The following is a 21,666-nucleotide window of genomic DNA, read 5'->3' as shown; positions in this document are numbered from 1 at the left end:
TTAATTAGTAGAACATGTTGCATTATTTTTGAAATTTTGTTACAAAAAGAATATGAAGACACCTAATAATTTTGTGACTACAGCATTAATTTGTTGTTTAAGCGAATCATATTTTTATTAATTGGATTAAATGGAAGAAAAATGGTACAACAACGCAAAAAATAATAGTATAGAAGGATAACGGTATATGTAGATATATTGATTGGAAGTATAAAAATAATCATATGCTTCAAACTACTCAAACTGAAAATTGGAGAAATTAAACTGATGGTGTCTATAATAATTTACAAAAATGTTATACAGCTAGAAATATTTTCAAACAGATAAATGTTTTAGAAAATAAAACACATATATAAACTTTTGTGAAGCTCGATCGCTGTATGCTTGGCATAGTCATCAATATAGGTAAAATATTGAATAACATTCAAAAACAAAGAATAAAGTCTTGTGCATCCCTCTTGGCCCAATCCGCTACTCCATGTTTCTTCATGTCGATTTGATTTGAAACAAGATGTAGCGGAAGCCTTCGAGGGATGCAGAAGCCAATTTCTTAATGAATCTTCGAAGCCTTTAATGCAACCATTCATATATATAGTAGTTTACTTAATTATGATGCTATGCCCTAGTGAAACCTATGGTTCTTCTAATGGCCTTATATAGAGGGAGGGGGATAATACAGACAAAAGAATAGTGGGTATGTTCCCTGCACTTTAAAACGGATCCAATTCCACAACAAGCATCACAAAAGTTTTTCATGTGTCAAAGATAAGGTTCTCCATTAATCCAAGAGAGTTAAGGGGAAAACATGAAGAAACATGAATGAATATTATTAAGTATACGAAAATGTTTGATAATAAAACAAATAATTAGCTAAAATTAACCAAAATTTGTCTTATTTAGTATTTATTAATTATTGTTAGAATTAATGAATGCTAAATAAAATAAGTTTGAATTTTTTTTTTAATCTTTCTAGCATTAAAATTTAAGCACAATACTGTATATATAAACCTACCCGATTATATTAATAGTGTGCGAGTTAGGAGCCTTATTGTGAACAGCAAAAATGATAAGTTGGGAAGAATCAGCATCCTTGATCTTCGCCTTAGCTTAATTTGTTAATGGAAAAGAGTTGAAAAAGTGCTGGAAAACGTAGTATTAGCCAACAAATTAAATGAAATGCCTCCAAATGAATGGAAGCAAGTCAACTAATGAAACAATATGTATTCACTCGTAAGATTTCTCTGCAACTTGATGCTCGTTCATTCCTTTATTTATCTTTAAAACAAATAATCAGTTTGTCACTTAGCACACTTAGCAGTGCCTATTTAACTGTCAAACCGTTGTTAAATAAAAGAATTGCGACGGTTTGTCCAGCAGTTTCATGGTGTGTAGCAAAATCATGAGAATTATGGAAAGTTGATATTTAATAATCATTATATTATTTAACAAATTTAACTAAATCATTATCTAATAGTTCTTAACTTTTAACTTCACGTGAAGACAACTGCAAGTGAATCTTCTCCTTTTAATATAATAACCTAACCCATTCTCAATTCTCATCATCAGTCATACACATAAATCTACGCGTAAAAATTGTGACAATTTATTTCTTTTCTTAAACTATGTGAATAATAAACAGATTATATATAGAATGATTAGTGATAGCAAATATATAAATAACAAACCTAAATGTAGTTATTTTCGTACAAAATTGATATTTAAAATTTATTAGATGATAATTTAATCAAATATATCAAATTATTTAATAATTTTTAATTATTAACTTCACATAAAAATAATTATATCTAAGTATCTACCAAAATAAAAACTAAAAACACATATATCAACTTTCAAATATGGAGAGACTATATATGAAGGTGCCTTCAACTGTATAAGGATGGTAGGTGGAGCATTTAAAAATTTAATTTGTTGGTCCCAGCAGCAAGCAAATGGCAATAAAATTTGATAGAGAGTATTTTTTGCCACACGATGTTTTAAGAAAAATTTGATCTTCACACAATATTCCTAGATGATACAATGAACTTCTTGTTACTCTTTAATTTTAAGACTTTGATCTATTTGTGATATTTTGATGGTTAAAATAGTAGTATTAGAAATTTGGCTATGGTAAAAATGTTTAGGTAGTGAGGTTAACTAGGATGCAATTTAGATGAAATTTCAATTTATGCTTTCTTGAATATTGTTTTATTCATATAAATTTATTTTAGACATATACTTTTTTTTTAATTTTTGTCTAGATGTAATATTAAAAGATGTTATATATACAGAAGATAAATTTTTTTATTACTTTTAGCATAGAAAGATGTATTCTTATTTTTACAAGTGAATGAGAGGAAATTAAACGGTAATTTAATTTTGAACACATGATTAAAAAAAATATGCTGAAATATTATTTTGAAGCATGTTATTTTAGATTTTTACAAAGAATTTTTCGTAGCATCTTTTATTTTGTGACATTGTACTATAGCTTTTAAAATGGATTTTTATTCAATTTTTTATGCTAAATAATTGCTGAAAAGTAATTTAAAAAATATATTAGTTTTATTACATTAATTCCTTTTTGAAAACACTATATACATATTTAAACGCATAAAAAGTGACTCTGTTTCAAATTAAACAAATACAAAAATAATGTCATGAGATAAATAGGAGTGATTCAAACAAACTTGAAGAATAAGTTTTTATTAGTGGATACATAGTTTGAAAAATGAGAACTAATGAGTGGCTTCTTGATTTCGCAACGGTTTTAGTGAAACCGCCACTAGATAACAAAATGGTTTATATGCTCTTCTTGGACTAACCTGTAAATTAGCGGCGATTATAGCAACTAAATATTATTGATATGATAGCTGATATGCAACCCTAGGCTAACTGTCGCTAATAAGCATTTTTGCGACAATTTGAGTCAAACTGCCACTAAATATAATTGTTTTGAGGATAGTCTTATTCATCGTATCAATCGCTACATAAATCTCATTTAGCAGCGATTTAAAAAAAATCGTCGCTATCTTACTTGAATCAACAAGGTTGATTTTTTTTCTTTCAAATAAATTCATGAGCATTTATCTTTAATGGACCCTCAAGTACTTCCATGCCTCCATATAATAATGACCATATCTTTTAATATTAGACGATAATCAATTGCAACATGGAGTAGTGGAAGCCTTTGAGGGTCACTAAAAACATGCTCCGATTCATATATTGTTACATTATATTCAAGATGGCATGCATAATTCCAACTTATGCACACCTCTTAATTGTTATTCCTAGTCTATGTCGTATGTATGTGGTCTATATATAGAGAAGAGTGATTAGGAATGAACATGCTTATAAGAAGTCCACCACAACTTGTCTTACGAAATTCTCTTATTTTGCTTGCTTGGATTATTCGCCAAGTTTATGATTTTTCTTTTTAGTTAAAGGAGAAAACTTAAATGCAGTAGTTATTTTTACGTAAAGTTGATAATTGAGTAGAGTTATTCGGTGATTTGACAAATTTACCAAAATTATTATCTAACAGATTTTAACTATCAACTTTATATAAAGAGAAAGTCTAGGGGTCAGCACTTTTATTAAAATCTGGATAGCACTTAACCATCAAAAGAAAAGTGAGTAATTCCATATCATTAAATAAAATCTCACACTATTAAAAACACAAATAATAACTAATTAATGAATACGAATAATAAAACTTACTAACTCTCTAGCACTCCTCTTATATAAAAGCAACTACATATAAGCTTTCACCTTAGTTAAAATGACAACTTAATTAGGTCAATACCACCAATTGGTGGTGATGGTGCTTTTTTTTTTAAAAAAAATTATATACTCTTTTGCTCTTCAAAATAAATAAAAATAGTAAAATACATTCAGCTACTCTATATACATTTTTTCAAAAAAAAATTACTTCTTTAAGTAACAATTAATACTTTAAACCATGTTGTTAATTTTATTATATTTTGTTTCTAATATGTAGTTGAGATCATCATCATCTTTAAATTGAATAAATTCTTGCTTGTTTTAACATATATAGCATGCATCTTAGTTTTTCACTTGACAAAGTGTTACCAAAAATGAAAATTTGGCAGTTGACATTAATTAATGGGTAAAATATTAAATTGGTCCTCTATATTTGAAAGTAATTTTGTTTTGATCTTTAAGGTTTAAAGTATTTTATTATATTTGAATTCAAAAAAAAGTTTTATTTAATTTTAATGTAGTCCTTACCATGAGATTAAAATTAAATAATTAACGGAATGTCTTACCTGACAGTAGTGTAAGAACAAAGTCGATAAATCTAGAGAACAAGTATAAGTTTTAGAGGTACAAAATCAACAATGGATCCATCAATTAATATATTTATTTATCGTTCTCCTTAGTTCTATAGAAAATATTTCATTTAAATTATAAGAAAAATCATAAATAAATATATTGATACATCCATAGTTGATTTTGTACCTCTGGAGCTTATACTTATTCTTCAGATTATTGACCTTGTTCTTATACTGCTATTATGTAAGATATTCCATTAATTATTTTACTTTGACCTCATGGTGAAACTACATATTAAAATTAAATGAAACTTTTTTGGATTCAAATAGAATACTTTAAACTTTAAAACTAAACAAGATTACGCCAAAACTTAAATGATCAATTTAATATTTTATCCTTAATTAATTAATGGATGCATATATGGATGGTGGAATATTTATATAAGTGGATGCAATAAAAAATTAATAATTTGCGCTTTAATTTCTTGATTCGATTAGGTTCTCTAGATAGAGTCTGCTAATAAGACTAGCTAGCTATGTTGCTTATCCAGGTGTCTGAATAAAATAGTGACCAATAGATTTAAACGTGACATTTAAAGATAAGATAAAAGGAATATAAAATAGTATAAATTAAACCGATGAAATTCAACAAGGATTGTTTTGATGAACGTAACTACTACAAGATATATGATACCAACTTTATAATTTTGTCCACTATATTAATATTTGGTGTATCCATGCATGATTAATGAATCATTTGTATACCAGTGCATTTACAGGCCACGTGCCGATATTGAAGAATAAAATCCGATGAATGAACATAAATTTATCAGTGGCAAAAAGGAATAGTGATTGCCCTATTCTTTCATTTCATGCGCACATTAATAACTCCACCATTTATAAAAAGGAAAGCAGGAGAAATTAATGGAATATTTGTATAATATTTATAATGGAGGTTTATAGAGTATTAGAGATATAATCATTATTGTTACCTTTTTTTATCAGTTGAAATTTTTGGAATAAGTGATATCATGACATGGTATTAGAGTGCTAGGTATGAAAGATCAAGAGTTCGATCCTTGGTGAACCCCAAAATCAGTTTAATCTTTTGGGAAGATGTTTATTATCCCTAGTACTCTGATGGTTATTCTAGATAGTAGGAAATGTTCATTTTGTAACTCAATAACCTATTGTACACATTGTACAAATAGTCCATTGTCTCTCTAGCGGGATCTTTTACAAAATGGTTTAAATATACTAATAAATTTTTTTTTTGAATCAAAGAAGCTCAACACAAAGAGTGAAATAATGAAAGAGCTATAGGAAATAACAATATCTAATAAATCAATCCCTAGTCATTTTTGACATGGCCATCAATAACCAAAGAGATCACCACAACTCCATTTCTCAAAGTACCTAATCGAACTATTTATAATGTCCTCTACGTTTGAAGTATTATTTCGAAAGAGCCTACCATTCCTTTCTAGTCAGATTGTCCAACTAACCGCAAAGAACCCAATGAAGCACATCTTTCTGTCTATCTTCCTTACAAAGTTATAGATATATTCGTCCAGCTTTCAAAGTGATCATTTAGTGTACCTGGAAAGCTCCACCTTCGTCCAAAGGCCAGCAGCCAAGCGCACCACACCTGCCATGTGATCTCGCAATCGAGGAACAAACGAAAAGCAGTTTTCTCAGCCTTACCGCATAGCACACACCTACTGTCATGCTGATCAATAACCCGTAATCTACATAGTCGATCCTTAGTATTCATCCTTCCGACCAAGACAAACCAAGTAAACAGCTCAACCCTCGGAGGGCCAAACCCTTTCCAAACCTTATCTTAATTATTAATTAAGAAATGTTATAATCATGTCAAGTAGCAGAGATGTCGGATCAATTAAGTTAAAAATTGGGGTTCGAATTCTGCTTTATGTATGCAGCAATTCATTGGTCAACAGTAAATGGAATTCACTGTGGATTAGTTCTTGGTTTGCCGGATTGAGGGATACCGTAGAAAATAAAAAAAAGTTAAAAATTATAATTATTAATTAATAAATGAAAAGTAACCCTTATTATTTAAATTATTTAGACATTATTAAGTGCTATAATAATTCAATTTAAGTTTGATTCGATTGATCGATTCTATCATGAAGACAAAGTGCTCACAAAGCAAAGGGGCAATATCAAAAGCAGGAGTAGATAGAGTTCTTGTCGACAAATAACTTTTCCATAACTTTTTTAATTTATACATTAACTCGAATAATAATTAATTTTACACCTAAAAAACGGTGCCAAAAATAAATCCAACAGAAAGAAAAAAAAAACGAATCAAACTCAAATGAATGAACAAGAGGTGACTGAGAAAGGTTCATAATAAGGGGTATTAAATTTGACTTATTTTAGGTAAGAATCTTTGAGATGTTGTGCGTTCCTTTAATATAATTCCAATCAATCCCACAATTATTCAGAACGCCTTCCAATGAAGCCAAAGGCCAAGGTACTGTGCATGTAACTTGTGCGTTTTCAATCCCAACATACATCTCCCTTTCTTTCTTGCATACTCCACTTTTCAATTCTCATATAAACGAGGAATCCATTATAACTTTCACCCTAGCTAGCTAATACTTTATATATTTATATTATTGTTACGAGATTTTATTTTTTCAGTCTATTTTGTGGATTAATTATTTTATATTAGATCATTCTAGTATGATTCGGTTACCGTGATTATTCTATACATTAATAAAATTCTTCTAATAACTAATAAGCAGGGACGGATGTACTCAATAGATAATAGGGGCAACTGCTCCAGTAAGATTACAAAAATTAATGAGTAATTCTTAAAAAAATATTTAATTTGTCCCACTATTCAATTAATTTTGACTCACGCACCCTCCAAATCTCTAATCCTTCTTCTTCTCTCCTTTTTTTAATTTTGTTTCTATGCTCCAGTTTTTAACTCTAATATTTTTAAATTCTAGCAGTTCAGATCTAGCCCTCCAAAATTACTGTCGTCTACCGCCACTCGCTCACTCCGCCACTAACGCTTCCAGACTCCGTCAATTTCTCCTTGCATCACCGCGTACCCGCGTCTGGTTCTATCGCTGCATTCCTTCGGCGTCTAGTTTTGTCTTCTTCTTCTTCCTTGGTCTTTACAGCTTCAATCCTCGACTGGTTCTGTCTTCCTATTCCTTCGAATTTCAGCGTCTGGTTCTGTCTTCAGCAGTTTAGGGTACGGGACTGCGGGGTGCCGCTGGTTCTGCCGTTGGGTCCTGGCTCCTGGTCCTGGGTGCCGCTGGTTCTGCTGTTGGGTGTCGCACGGTTGTTGGGTTTTGCCTCGTGGAGTTCAGGATTCTGCAGCTCTGCAGTTCACTCTTGCCTCTTGGTACATATATTCATGATTCATGAATGATGATTGTTAATTGCTTTTTGTTAATTGCCTCTTGGATTCTGCAGTTTAGTTCTGTGATTCTGTCTATGTAATTGTTGCTGTTAGAATTTAAAAATCAATTTTGTTGCTGTTGGAATTTAAATCATTAGTTGTTGTTGTTGGAATTTAGAAATCAATTTGTTGTTGCTGTTAGAATTCTGTTGCAATTTAGTTCATTAAATGTTGTTGTTGGAATTTAGAAATCAATTGGAATGACACATGATTATCAATTTTGTATATATAATTTTATACTGTATTTTTTAATTTGTGTAGAATTATGAATTATTTATATTAGTCAATTAACTTAGGTTTATAATTTTATCCCATTAGTAATGGAAAAATATTTTAAAAGAACTTCATTGTTGGAGGTTGGATCTCAAAACAATTCTTTGGCCTCTTCTTATCAAATTCACTTGACAGTCACAATTGATTGTATTAGATTTCTTTTACGATAAGGATTGGCCTTTTGTGGTAATCATGAGACAGATGATTCTGTTAATCAAGGAAATCTTTTGGAACTTCTAAACTTTCTTGCGCAACATAATGAAGAGATTGATCGTACTTTTAAAAATGCTCGTGAAAATCTTAAACTAAGAGCACCCTTAATTCAGAAAGATATTGTAAGAGCTGCTGCAAATGAAACGACAAAAATTATTGTTAATGATCTTGGGGATGAATTGTTTGCTGTTTTGATTGATGAAGCCCGTGACATTTCTATTAAAGAGCAAATGTCAGTTTGTTTAAGGTATGTGAACAAAGAAGGACAAGTTAGGGAGCATTTTTTTGGTCTTGTTCATGTTTCTAATACCAATTCTTTATCTCTAAAATTAGTATTGGAGTCATTATTAGAAACATATAATTTAAGTTTATCAAGAATACGTGGACAAGGATATGATGGTGCAAGTAATATGTAAGGAGAATTTAATGGTTTAAAAACTTTGATATTGAAAGAAAATTCTTATGCTTTCTATGTGCATTGCTTTGCCCACCAACTTCAGTTAGCTCTTGTAATGATTACAAAAAAAAGTTGAAATCGCTTTGTTTTTTAATTTGTTAACTAATTTGTGCAATGTTGTTGGAGCTTCGTGTAAACAATGAGATATGCTTCGTGATAGTCAGATGATTAAGACAATTGAAGTATTACAAAGTGGAGAAATTTCTAGTGAACGTGGTTTGAATCAAGAAATGGCTTTAAAAAGAGTTGGAGACACTAGATGGGGTTCACACTATAGAACTATACTTAGATTAATTTTTTTGTTTTCTTCCATGGTCAATGTTCTTGAATATATTAAGGAAGATGAAAATAATTCAGAACAAAGAGCTGAAGCATGTCACTTATTGAATGTCATTCAATCTTTTGAATTCATTTTTAACTTGTACTTGATGAAAAATATCTTGGGAATTACTAATGAGTTATCTCAAGCGTTACAAAGGAATGATCAAGACATTGTAAATGCTATGGCATTGGTTAAAGTGTCTAAGAAATGGTTGTAAAATATAAGAGGTGATGGTTGGTCTCTTTTACTTGATGAAGTCTCATTGTTTTGTGACAAACATAATATTATTGTTCCAAAAATGGATGATATATTTGTGTCACAAGGAAGATCAAGACGCAAAGCTCAAAAGATATCAAATTTGCATCATTTTTAAGTTGAGATATTCTATCAAGCAGTTGATAGACAACTTCAAAAACTCAACAATCATTTTACAGAGGTGAATACTGAATTGCTTCTTTGTATAGCTTGCTTGAATCCAAAACACTCATTTTTTGCATTTGATAAGGAGAAATTGATCTAGTTAGCTCAATTCTATCCATTAGAATTTTCTTCCACTCAACTTTTGGTACTTGATAGTCAACTTAAGAACTTCGTATTAGATGTGCATTCTGATGATCAATCCTCAAACTTAAATAGGATTGGTGCTCTTTCTGAGAAATTGGTTGAGACTCGAAAAAATATCATTTATCCTTTAGTATTTCTTCTTTTGAAGTTAGCTTTAGTTTTGCTTGTAATAACTGCATCAATTGAAAGAACCTTTTCTGCTATGAACATCATAAAGAACCGACTTCGTAACCGTATGGGAGATGAATTTTTAAATGATTGTTTAGTCACATATATATAAAAAAAGATATTTGATTGCATTGACAATGAAAAGATTATTCAATCTTTTCAAAATTTAAAATCCAAAAGAATAGAATTTAAAATAATATTTTATTATTTTAATTTATTAGTTAAATAATTTGAGGAGTAATCATGTTTTATAATATTATAGTACAATCATAAAAATTATTATTATATTATATATATTTTGCCTCTAAAGACAAAATTTTCTAGATTCGTCACTGCTAATAAGCCTCGGTACAAATTATTTTCTCTCCACTGATAGAGAAACGAAACCACAAAACTTTTTTTAGGGTTGTTGGCTTGCTGCTGCCGCCTTAGCTTGGCCGTGGTTCTCCTTCCCCTGCCCTTTTTTCTTTTTTTTTTTACCATCTATCATCTTTTTTGTTTCTATTTCATAGCCCTTTTTCACTTTCTGTCCACCACCGCCATTCTCCCGCGGGTCACATTTTCACTGCTCCTTTCACTCTTCTTTTTCTTCTCCTCCCCTTCCCAATTTCTATAACTCCAATTCTATGTTCTTGTTTTTCTTTCTATTTAAGAGATTTAGATCTCGATCAGATCCAAATCTAGATAAAAAAATTGTGGTTGTTATCTATTCTTTGTGGTGTATTGCTCCCTTTATGAGTGTTTTAGATATGTTTCTACAGGTTTGGAATGAAGATACAATGAAATTTTTTTTCGTTCATGCAGATATTTTTAAATTCGAAAAGCTTTCATGTAAACCCCGCTAAAATCAGTAAATAATTAGTCAATAAATTGAATTTTAATTAATAAAACTAAAAATTTAAATCTAATATCAAAATAAGATAGAGCTCTTCAAAAAGAAAATTTTGACACTAATTTTAAAAATTTTGGCCCAAAATTGAATCAAATAGACCGAACCGATTGAACTGGGCCCAAACTAGACCCGTAGGTCCAACTGGGCCCATAACTTAAAAAGGGGCAGAAGCATCTCCTTTCCCATTCAGTTAAGAAACACGCTGAATACAGCAAGGGGTAGAGGAGAGCTCCAAATCCTCAACTTTACTTCAATCCACTGTAACTTCCCCGTTTAAACTCCGATCGCCGCACCGTTTGTGGCCACGCGTCCAGCGCGTCGAGCTCTACGTTTTTATCGGATCGGTTTCATGGGTAAGCTAAAATTCCATCTCATATTCTTTATTCCCTTTCTATTCTTGAAATTGAGCCCTTGTAGTGAGATTTTGCCAATTTGGTGTTCTAGGTTCGATTTAGCTTGCGGAGCTTATCGGGTTTGAGGTCTTCTGTGCGTGGGTAAGGTAAGAAGACCGAAACCCTATCTAAAAATATGAATTGGTGCATTAGATATTGAATTGGGTATGGTATATGTTGTATATATGTATTAGGTGGTGTGTTGTAATTGGAACTTAGCATTGTGGACATTTGGAGACTTGGTGGAGGATTGGTGTTAAAGCATTAGTATTTTTTTTTTAGTTGTGGGGGCTGTGTGTATAGCTAGTGTGGCTGCCTTGGACCAAATGCGGTGATCGGCCAAGGTATGGTTTAAGTTTCGCGCATTTAATATGTAAGACTCTGTGAAAACTTAGGCTAGAGAACTATAAGATAAGTTGAAATGGTTAAATGTGTTAAATAATTAGTTTTGTGATGTTGATGGATGAATTGATGTTGAGCTTGTGTTGAGTAATTGACGATGTAGGTTGAATGTATATATATTTATGCTAGTATAATGTATATATATAATCGCCTCCTAAACTCTTGCTTTGAAAAAGCTGCAGGAAGCATGGCCGGGTTGGCATCATATGAAGGATGAATCTGTACTACTGAAGGCCTTGAATGAGGATGGCTAGTCATCATATTGTCTGACTCGAAGAACTCCTCCTCACTTGAAACAAACTTCGATGAGTAGGGAGTGAGTCTCGAGAGTGCTAAGCTGTCTTCCAAAAATTTGGTTTCATGCTGAGATATGGAATCACTCATCAGTTCATAAGTTTCCTGAAACTACTTCAGGAATTGGTGCAACAATACATTGAGATTAAATGCAAGAGTTTTAAAACTAGAACTTTAATACAGCCTCCAAATTCCATTTAGTGTTGCCCCGTAAACAGAATGGGAAAGGAAATGACATAGTTTTGCTTTGGCCTCACAATGAATGGCAACCACCATACTACACCATCTTCTAGTAAGGACAGATGTAAGAAAGCACGTGGGAAGAATAATGCAAGTACCTTATACTTCATTTGTATCCTCTGCAGCATAACTTCATTATCCATTACTTCTCTCTTTTTCTCCTCCCTCTGGTGATCATCATATATCAACAAAACATGTATGATGGCTAAAGGATATACATATTGTAGAATAGGCAAACTCTCAGAAACTAGAACATCATACCTTGATCACAGCCTGCACCAAGCTCTTAGCTTGTTCAAGGTTCCGTCTAACCTGTTTAGGAAGAAAGCATTAACGTAAGTTTTTCATGTAATATATACTGCAAAGGAATACATGTATATATTTCAATCTGAAGGTAAAAACAAAACAACTTTCAAACAGCTACAACTTCTGGTAAACCGCAACAACTCTGAACATTTTTAGAAGCTAAATGATCATACGAATCATATAATTTAATCCATAGCTTCCACAAGTTATGATGAGAATCAAAATGATAAAACATAAACATGTATGACTGTTGAAAAATTGCTAGATAAAAAACACATAAATGCGACATAGTGCCTTCAACAGAGAAAACACTTCAAGCTCATCTAACTGACTTCCAGATGCCTAAGAACCATAACCAGCAAAAGGAGCTAACCTGGCGAAACTTCTCAAATGACTGGACATTGTTTTCTCTTCGTTGCATCTGAATAGAAAATAAGCACCAAAGTTCAACCAAAAATATATGCCAATTTACAAAATGCCTTTGATGAAAAAGCATTTAACCAAAATTGTATAAATGAAAGTTAAATTTTCAACATACCCTTCTTGTGTGAAGCCTGTGGGCTTTTTCCCTAGGACGAAAGACATTATATGGGTTGGTGTCATTAGAAGGTGGAGGGGGCTGCACAGAAATGCAGTCAATCTTGTCAAACTTCCACAACATGCTTGTCTAGTAACTTTACGCCAACAAGTAAATGGAGCTAGAACAGAGAAATATTCTGAAGTCAATACATCCAGGAAAAAAGCTTATGAGAAGGGAGCATAAGCCCCTATTTGCAAGGGAGAAAAAATAGACATTGTATTTAAAGAACTTGAAAACTTGTTATTGGGAAATCGTTTACATGTTTCAAACAAGGGATAACATATTAAATTCACACATAAAAATGTTGATGACATGACTAGTTATAGGGAGGGAAGGCTGAAAAAAAAAAATGCATTCTAAAACAAATTAGCCAAGAGATTGCCTGCTGAATAAAGCAGCACAGTTGAGAAATCACAAATCCAACAAATTTATCATAAGTTTAGTTCGAAATGCATCTATATTAAAACAGATCAGCAATAGAATAAATTGATTGTAACGTGCTGAAAACCAACCTGCAAACGTCGCAAAATTGGCTTTTGCCACCTTTCTCGCTGCATCCAAAAGAATACAGCAAATAAGAAAAGAAAGATAACAAGACATCAATATTTCGTAATTCTGACTAACAATTGGAAGGAACCACTGTGTATGGTTGATAGTATAGTTAGACTAAACACCAACAAAAATGAAAGAGACCCTATATAACAGTTTCCAACTCCTTAATGAAACTATAACAAGCATAATCCCATATATTAGTCAAGTTGCCTTGATATACCCCCTCCTTCCATCAGTGCTCCACATGCAGTCATGTGAAAGTTAATAAACACCACACCATGGATGATACAATATCCAGAATCCTCGATGAAGAGAATTATTGGAAGTCATCCAGAAAATAAAGTTGACATATAAGAGACATTTCACTCATTATTGATGGTCTACGGATATTAGCATACCTTCTCTTTCCAGTAATCATATACTGATTCAATAACTGCATATTTTGACTGAGCTTGTAGGGCCTAAAATGTACGAAAAGAATTCTCAATGAGCCACAAATCTAAATTGTAAAAAAGAAATATCTTTTTCATACTATATTATAAGAAATACATTTAAGAAAAATTAAGATGCATTGTCAACCATCCCAATCAAAGATAACGTAAATAAGGAAATCCTTATAAACAACAAAAATTAATTGAACAGGAAAAATCAATAAAATGTTTAATTTTTTAAACCATATAAATGTACGATCACTTCTGTTAGCTTGATATTTCTACAGGAAAGGCAAATCTATTAACGAGAAGAGAGATAAAAAGTAAAATAAAAGGGACAGAAACATAAAACCGTTGTTAGCATAGATTGTAATAATAACAATAATAATAGACAATGGAATCGTGATATAATTTTACCTCAATAGCACCATCAAGCCGTAGTAGCACTGGAATTGGTGAACCAAGAGTAGGTGTTATAACTCCAGCCCTTTCACGAGCCTTATGATCCAATACCTCCAGCTTGAAAAGAAGAGCCTCAAACCTATTTACCAGGCATTAAATGAAGAGCAGAACTTGCACCCGGAAAAAAAAAAAAAAGGAGCACTAAAGAAAAAGAGGAAACATCATATATTATTTACACCTAATACTAATATTACAAGATTTGTGAAAAGATTAGTCACAAGTATGTGCATTCCAAGAAACATATATTGTCACAGAGTGATAGTTAAGCGATATGATCAAACCATGATCAATAGTGTCAACTTGATTTCAAGCAACCAGGACTAACTGCTGACAAGGTAAAATAAATAGAAAGAATACAATGATAAAACCTATTAAAAGGATTAACCCTCTACCAACCAAAAAATTGACAAATTAATTGACACCAATCAATCCAGAACACAATCTAAAAGTTTACATTTCAGGCATCAGAATCTTCTGTTCCTTGTTAAACTCAAAAATCCAGTCCTCATCTTCATTGTCCAAGTCATACTCAACAAACTCTCCAATCTCAGCCCGAGCTGCAAAAGGACAAGGAATTCCAGTACAACAGTGGAGTTTTCAAATTCTGAAATACTTTGGCAGAAAATTCTATCTAGTGGTACTGGCCAAACCTCCTCTTGCCCGCAAGTAAGAATTTGGTTGAGCAAAAGTGCAAGAATAGTCCCTTTCATATGTATCCACAACAACAAACTGAGGAGTAGGGATTTCAGAGGCCACTCTCCTGCTGGGAACATGATGTACCTAAGAGAAAATCAATAGAGGTTACTGATATATCCGATCTCGCCAGCTTTGCAATTTGACCAAACATTATCATCAAATTTTAACTAAGTACATTCATAATAGAAGGTTGCTAATATGACACTATTCTATTGTTCCATAACAAGCACATATTAGCTTGTTGCTTTATTGATTTTCCTTTCAAAAGAGGAGCAGAGTAATCTATGAGATTAATTGTTGAATATTTGAAATTCCAGCTATCTACACAATAGTTGTTACTAATTTCATTGCTGCTATTGATATAATCAAACACAGTAATGGATTAAACAGGTAAATGTAATACAATAACATACCACTATAAATCAAGAAAGAAGCCCCCCCCCCTCTTCCAGCACACACACACACCCTCCTTCTCTTTGTTTTTGTTCAAGGTAAAGTGCCCATACCTCATGCTCAACCTCAGTAGCAATTCGCAGCAACTGCAAATTACGAGTAGAAGTAGGTGCCTCGTCATCTTCGAAGTCCTTAACAGACTTAACAATGGGGAGCTTCTTGTGGATGTCAAGTGGCCGGGGCCTGAAAGACAACCTAGTCATTTTTCTGATTATTAATTATTCCTCCAATCCTATACAGTGTTTCATGCCAACACCTTCATATATGTATCCCTGTGTTACAAACAAAAGTAACATAAGTCTTAATCCCAGTGGCAACTAAAAGACCATAGCGTGCAACATACAAACACAACTAAATGATGCATCCTCTGTCAGCAAAACACAATCAAACAATACACATAAGCATTGCATTCATGGCCTTAAATTAATAATGCAAGTGTCGAACACCAAACATCATTCTAAAAAAATAATAAATAAAATAAAATTGCACTGACTCATCAAAACCAGCACTTGCATATTCAAACAATAATTCAAAACAACAAGGAATAGAGAAAAATTGACTTTAAAAAAAAACATAAAATTGGAGCAGGAAAAAGCAACGACAAACACTGAGAAGAAGAAAACACCAAAGGTTCGATTTGACTCACCGGAAGAAATAGATTGGCGGGAACTTTATCCAATTCCGTCAATCTCAGATGTTTTATCACTCAAGTGTGTTTTTCGGTAAACCCTAATTTGATCCCCTATCAGAACATCTGCACAAAAAGCTCCATTTTTGTTTTTCATTTTCTTCAGAACTTTTTTCTTTTTGTTCCTGTGATCCTGTCGGGTGGATCTCTTACATTTTGGTTCGAAAAGAGTTTTTTATTTCTTAAATAAAATAATCATCATTCGATTGGACTCATCATACGACTATGGGCCTCTAATTCTTCAACTTACTTTTCTTTGGCCTCATACTTATTTTGTGTGGACCAATCAGCTCTATTACAATTAAAAAAAGCTGAGAGATAAACAAATTAAAGTTCCCGAAAAACAGTGTTTTACTTTTATCACTCAAGTGTGTTTTTCGGTAATAGCCTCTAATACGTTATCCCTCGTATTCAATCCTCTCGGTTTTTATTGGGTGTGATTTAAATGACAAATAAATGGAAATAGATCATCTCTATTTTTTTTGTCACTAGAGAGAATAAAGTGTAATCTCTCATCTTTAATTTTACAAGTAGAATCAAAAATAAATAAGAGAGAAAATGCAATGAAGGATGAGATCTTCCACTTGATACCATTCAATTTTTTTTCATTTGAGAGGATCCACTCCCCAAATAAATTAAACTTTGATTGAGAATTAATTGTTAATTTGGACTATACTTACAATAAAATTCCTTTAAAAAATTCTAGATCGACATTAATCTTCCATCAATGGCCATAGCTCAAAACGGTAACACAAACATTCTGTCTATTGCATTTGTCGTTGCTGACGAGAATCGTCGATTTGGTCACACAACGACCAATATCTCCAAGTGTATTCCTGCAATTTGCCTTGTTAAGTCAAATTATTTCTGATTGGGTGAACTATTTCCAAAAAAGGGTTCCGAGACACTGGTTAAGTCGGTGCTAAATTCTCTCAACATTAGTGAAGACTATAGAATTCAACTCTAAACATGTGAATACAATGAATATTTACCAAAAAAAATCGTATTCCTAAAAATAAAGCTGAAATATCTTGTTCAAAAAATTATTAATTTTTTTATTTTATTCAAAAAAATTTATTAAAATATAAAATATATATTAAAAATAAATTAAATATTATATAAATACATAATAACTAATTTATTAGCTAATTTTTTTGTGTATTTAATATTTTTTAACTAAAATATCACCTTATAATAGTCAAATTATATCACATTACTTTGACGTGTATTATTCTATTTTATCAGTGAATCCACTAATAATAAAATGTATACAACTTAAGTTATTTTATGTTCAGGTAAATATCACTAACATACAAAGTGAATTGTTTTCCGAATCTTAAATTATTGTCTATAAAAATTATCTCATACCTTAAAATTCAAAGATAATAATAAAAAAGAGAAATAAATAAAAGCAAGAAGCAAAAAATTTAAGGAGAAGTGAAAGATGAAAAACAAATAATGAATTATGGGTGAATTAAATGGTAAAAACTCAAATACAAAATTTTAATATACAGAGTCTATATATATTATGATTGTAACATTTTTTTCTTTTAAATATTTTTATACCATGAGACTCATCACATGTGTTATGTTGGAATTTCTATTTTCACTCTTTTATATTTCCTACACATCTTTATTCTGTATTAGAATAAACCCTTAAATCAAATATGTAAAAATGAAATAATTCGGACAAAGTGCCTTCCAAAAATCAAAGATTGTGTGGCTAGTTTCAGTCCTTCACTATTCAAGACAAATGTAATAGAAACTAAAAATTTTACCAATATAAGAAATTAAATAGATAAACAATGGTAGCAGTAACTAATAAAATAGTCACACCATGCATGTTATATACACCCACTAATGATGTCATTTGATATTTTTATCTAATTTTAAAGGTGTAAAATTAGTTTCAGTTACTATTGAGTTATAATTCAAATAACATGATTTTTTTTATTCATTTAGAAAGTTGTAGATTCAAATCTCCTTATTTTACGTTGAAACCATTAGTCATTTGAAATGCTATGCGGCTGAGTAAGTTTAGAAAATTTTAATTTCGACATCTTACTAGTTTTTACATGCACTATACATGTATATATGAATTAAAAGGGTAAATCACTTAACAAATAAAATGGCATTCAATATTAGATAAATGTTCCAAAATCAAATACTTTATATAAATGTTCCAAAATCAAATACTTTATATGTAGGTCTAAATTCAATGCTCATTACTCTGTGTAAATGTAAACTATTAAATTGGATTTATCATATTTTATATGAATCGAATGAAATAAATTCGATTTTTTTTTTTTTTTTACCAAAGATAGGAGACTCGAATCCGCAACTTCTTAATTGAGTATGGGGAGACTATGTCATTTGATCTGTTACTCATTGGCAAAATAAATTCGATCTTAAGGTAAAGCACTTAACAAATAAAATAACATTCAATATTAGGTGAATGTTCCAAAATCAAACACCTTACATGTATGTCTAAATTCAATGCTCATTATTCTGTGTAAATTTTTTTTTGGTGGCTATTCTGTGTAAATTTAAACTATTAAATTAGATTTATCACATTTTATATGAATTAAATGAAATAAATTCAATTTATTACTATTTTTAACTAAAATACTTCTTTCTAAATTATCATTGTTATCTTCATCAATTATGTCAGATTTCATATTATTCTTATCTCACAATTCATTTTTAACATATCTAATTCTCTATTCTCTTGCAAAAACAGGAGCAGAAAAGGTGGCTTATTGGGTTTTTCACAGTGATCTGGAATATATGGGTGGAACGTAATGCAAGGATCTTCAATAATAAGGAAGCAGGTGTTGACATAGTAATAAAGCGGACATTTCTGAGCTACGAAGAATGGACCGATAGTGATCCTTTCAGTAGTTGACAGGATTTATATATTTCTATGTAGCACTTGTTGTTAGAGTCCTTTGCTCCACTATTCTGTGTTGAGCTTATTTTGTTTCAAAAAAAAATTCTCTATTCTCTTTTGAAATTGAGACATAACAGAAATACTATTCATCGCAATAATAAACTATTTGAAAGATCAATTATCATCTATTTTTTTATTGTCATCGCCATAATTATTAAATTACTGGATCACTAGGTTAGTGATTTAATCGATGGATTAGTGGTCGAATCATTTAACCCGATAATAATTAAATAAATATATAAAATTATAATACAATATTTATTGAAAAATAAAAATTAATGTTTAATATTTCATATTATTTAAATTTAAATAAATTATATATATATTTTATTAGCTTATTACTTTAATATGATATATATATATATATATATATATATATATATATATATATATATATATATATAAATTATTAGCTTTTAATTTAATGGGTCTAATCTAAAAAAAGGTTACATATAAATAAAAATTAATCTTACACATATAAACTAGTATATGGTTGTAGGTTTAGAATATTCTTATATAAACTTTGTTATTATATATATTATTTTTAGCCCATAATTAGTAAAGAAGAATGTTTGGCTTCGCCTCAAGGGATCTGAAGCTTAAGCACAAGGCTCCTGTTTGAATCCCAGGTGTTGTGTTTTGAATCGTTTTAAATCTTTTGAACATTTTATTTGTATGTTTGGCAATTTTGTTTTCAACTGGATGTAGAAGTGATTCTACATTTCTACTCTTCAATCTACGTTTACTAAAAATTACAAATTTTTACTTTTGTGTTTAATTATTAAAAATATTGAGAGTACTAAAAAATATTAAAATATATTTAAATATCTAAAGAGCACTAAAAAAATATTAAAATATATTTAAATATCTAAAATAAAATTATAAGATAACATAAAATAATTATTTAAATTTATGTATTTTTATAATTTTTCATCTAAAAGTAATTTTAAATAGTGTAATCTAAATAATATTTAATTTTTTATAATCCATCTTAAATAAAAATTACCAAAACTACTTTTCGTCCCTCAATGGTGGAAAACAGTGACTAAGTTTTTGGTTTTATTTTATTCTTTTTAGAAAAGAAAGATATCGATTAATTGAAACCGCCTTGAGTTGTGCATATAGGAACCTATTTATTAGTGATAAATCCTTAAATAGAATTTAAATCCTTAGTCTTTGGCCTACCAGGATGAGAGATACTGTGAAAAACAAAAAAAAATTAACAATATCTCAATAATCATATTATGTAAATATCAAATATCAATATTCGTATAAAATACATATTAAAATACAAAATACGCATAAAAAATAAATAAGCTACATATACATTTATACATAAATATATAATAACTAATTTAATGACCAATTTTTTATGTGCACATAGCATTTTGTTTCGCAAATTTTGTTTATCAAATGTTAGTAATATTTTAGCTCTTTTTATAATTATAGTTATATTTTATCTTTTTGCATGATAATGAATTTGCATTGTACTCTGTAATCAGAAATAATCCTATAACTATCTTGTGTTAAATAAATAAATGAGTTGATCGTAAAGTTAAGACAACAACATTTACCAAATGGATAAGTTTATAGCTTCCTATTATTGCATGGCTTTCTCCAGGGGAAAATTCCCAGAAAAGTTTCATTTTGTTTGACTGGAAATAAAAGTTTCATTCACACACCTAATGTTAGCTATTAAAAATAGTTTGAAATTTCGTGTCCATGATGAAAGCAAGGTTAGTTGATTGCTTATTTAATTTGCTCTGGGAAGTTATGATTCTGTTGTTGATAATTTAAGATGGCTTAATGTAATAAAAAAATTTAACTTGTTTGACTAAGAGATATCGAAACATTCGTGTTTTACATCAGGTGAGGCAGTTGACAGATAAGGAGATTAGCATCATTAGTGCATCCAAGTTGCATCTGTACAGAGCAGGGGTTAATAGCAAAAATGTTCATTTTAAGTCTCTTAGATGTATTCTATTTATCGACAAATAATCAATAAATGAAGTTCCTCCAAAATATTCTGATCTATGTCTACATCATTGCCGACGATATACTTGTAATGATCTTTTTAATATCTTGGAAATTATTAGTTGAAAAATAAAAATATTGTTATATACAACTCAATGCGGAAGAAAGTGTTACATCTTGTACAGTAGAGTCAATGAGTTGAGAATCAAGTGAGGATATTAGAAAACAGAAATTATTCCACTACTCTGAAAAGCTGAGGTGGTCATTGTCAAAATGTAACTTTAACAAGCTCATTTTTTTTAAACAAGATTTCGAAGTGCAATCTCAACTTTGCATGCAAAACAAATAATCAAACTTGTCTAGTACATCTACAAATCATTTGATGAGGAAGCATTCTTGATCACACCTTTGACTCTTCTTGTAAACAACTATGATCTTCGATTCACACCTCCAATATTTTCCAAAGATTGAAGGCACATGAAGTTTATGTTTCAGCATTTTTTCCTATTTTTGTAACCGTTTTCTTTCACAAGGTTGTTTCTGTGACTTAACAACCCTGTCTAGTCAATGTTAGTAGTTATTAACATGGGAATAAAAAAGATCCAATATTCCACTTCTAG

The 21,666-nt window shown here is 30.5% G+C and overlaps 1 protein-coding gene and 1 long non-coding RNA gene across 2 annotated transcripts; one reads left to right on the top strand and one right to left on the bottom strand.

Annotated features, from left to right (window-relative positions):
* Positions 1-10,661: 10,661 nt before the first annotated feature.
* On the bottom strand, positions 10,662-16,488 carry LOC112789583 (uncharacterized). The gene is made up of 12 exons (XM_025831539.3): positions 16,081-16,488; positions 15,488-15,706; positions 14,936-15,065; positions 14,740-14,842; positions 14,241-14,364; positions 13,791-13,853; positions 13,353-13,391; positions 12,799-12,879; positions 12,634-12,681; positions 12,216-12,266; positions 12,053-12,121; positions 10,662-11,783 (listed from the first exon to the last, which is right to left on the bottom strand). Exons 2-12 carry the CDS (start codon positions 15,635-15,637, stop codon positions 11,541-11,543), a joined length of 1,101 nt encoding a protein of 366 aa, XP_025687324.2. The 5' UTR covers positions 15,638-15,706; positions 16,081-16,488; the 3' UTR covers positions 10,662-11,540.
* Positions 10,811-12,069, top strand: LOC112789587 (uncharacterized). The gene is made up of 3 exons (XR_003196313.3): positions 10,811-10,979; positions 11,071-11,125; positions 11,603-12,069. It is a non-coding gene; the product is annotated as an uncharacterized lncRNA (long non-coding RNA).
* Positions 16,489-21,666: the final 5,178 nt, after the last annotated feature.

The sequence above is a fragment of the Arachis hypogaea genome, chromosome 3 (genome assembly GCF_003086295.3).
Source record: "Arachis hypogaea cultivar Tifrunner chromosome 3, arahy.Tifrunner.gnm2.J5K5, whole genome shotgun sequence".
In the NCBI taxonomy this organism is placed as follows: domain Eukaryota; kingdom Viridiplantae; phylum Streptophyta; class Magnoliopsida; order Fabales; family Fabaceae; genus Arachis; species Arachis hypogaea.
The sequence above is the reverse complement of the archived record's forward strand: the minus strand, read 5'-3'. Positions and strand labels throughout refer to the sequence as shown.

Coding starts and splice junctions, on each gene's coding strand:
- LOC112789583 (XM_025831539.3), bottom strand. CDS start 15,637: ATGACTAGGTTGTCTTTCAGGCCCCGGCCACTTGACATCCACAAGAAG. Junction 12,880..13,352: donor CAATTTTGCGACGTTTGCAG/GTTGGTTTTCAG, acceptor ATTTCTGTGCAG/CCCCCTCCACCTTCTAATGA. Junction 12,682..12,798: donor ACAGGCTTCACACAAGAAGG/GTATGTTGAAAA, acceptor TTTTCTATTCAG/ATGCAACGAAGAGAAAACAA.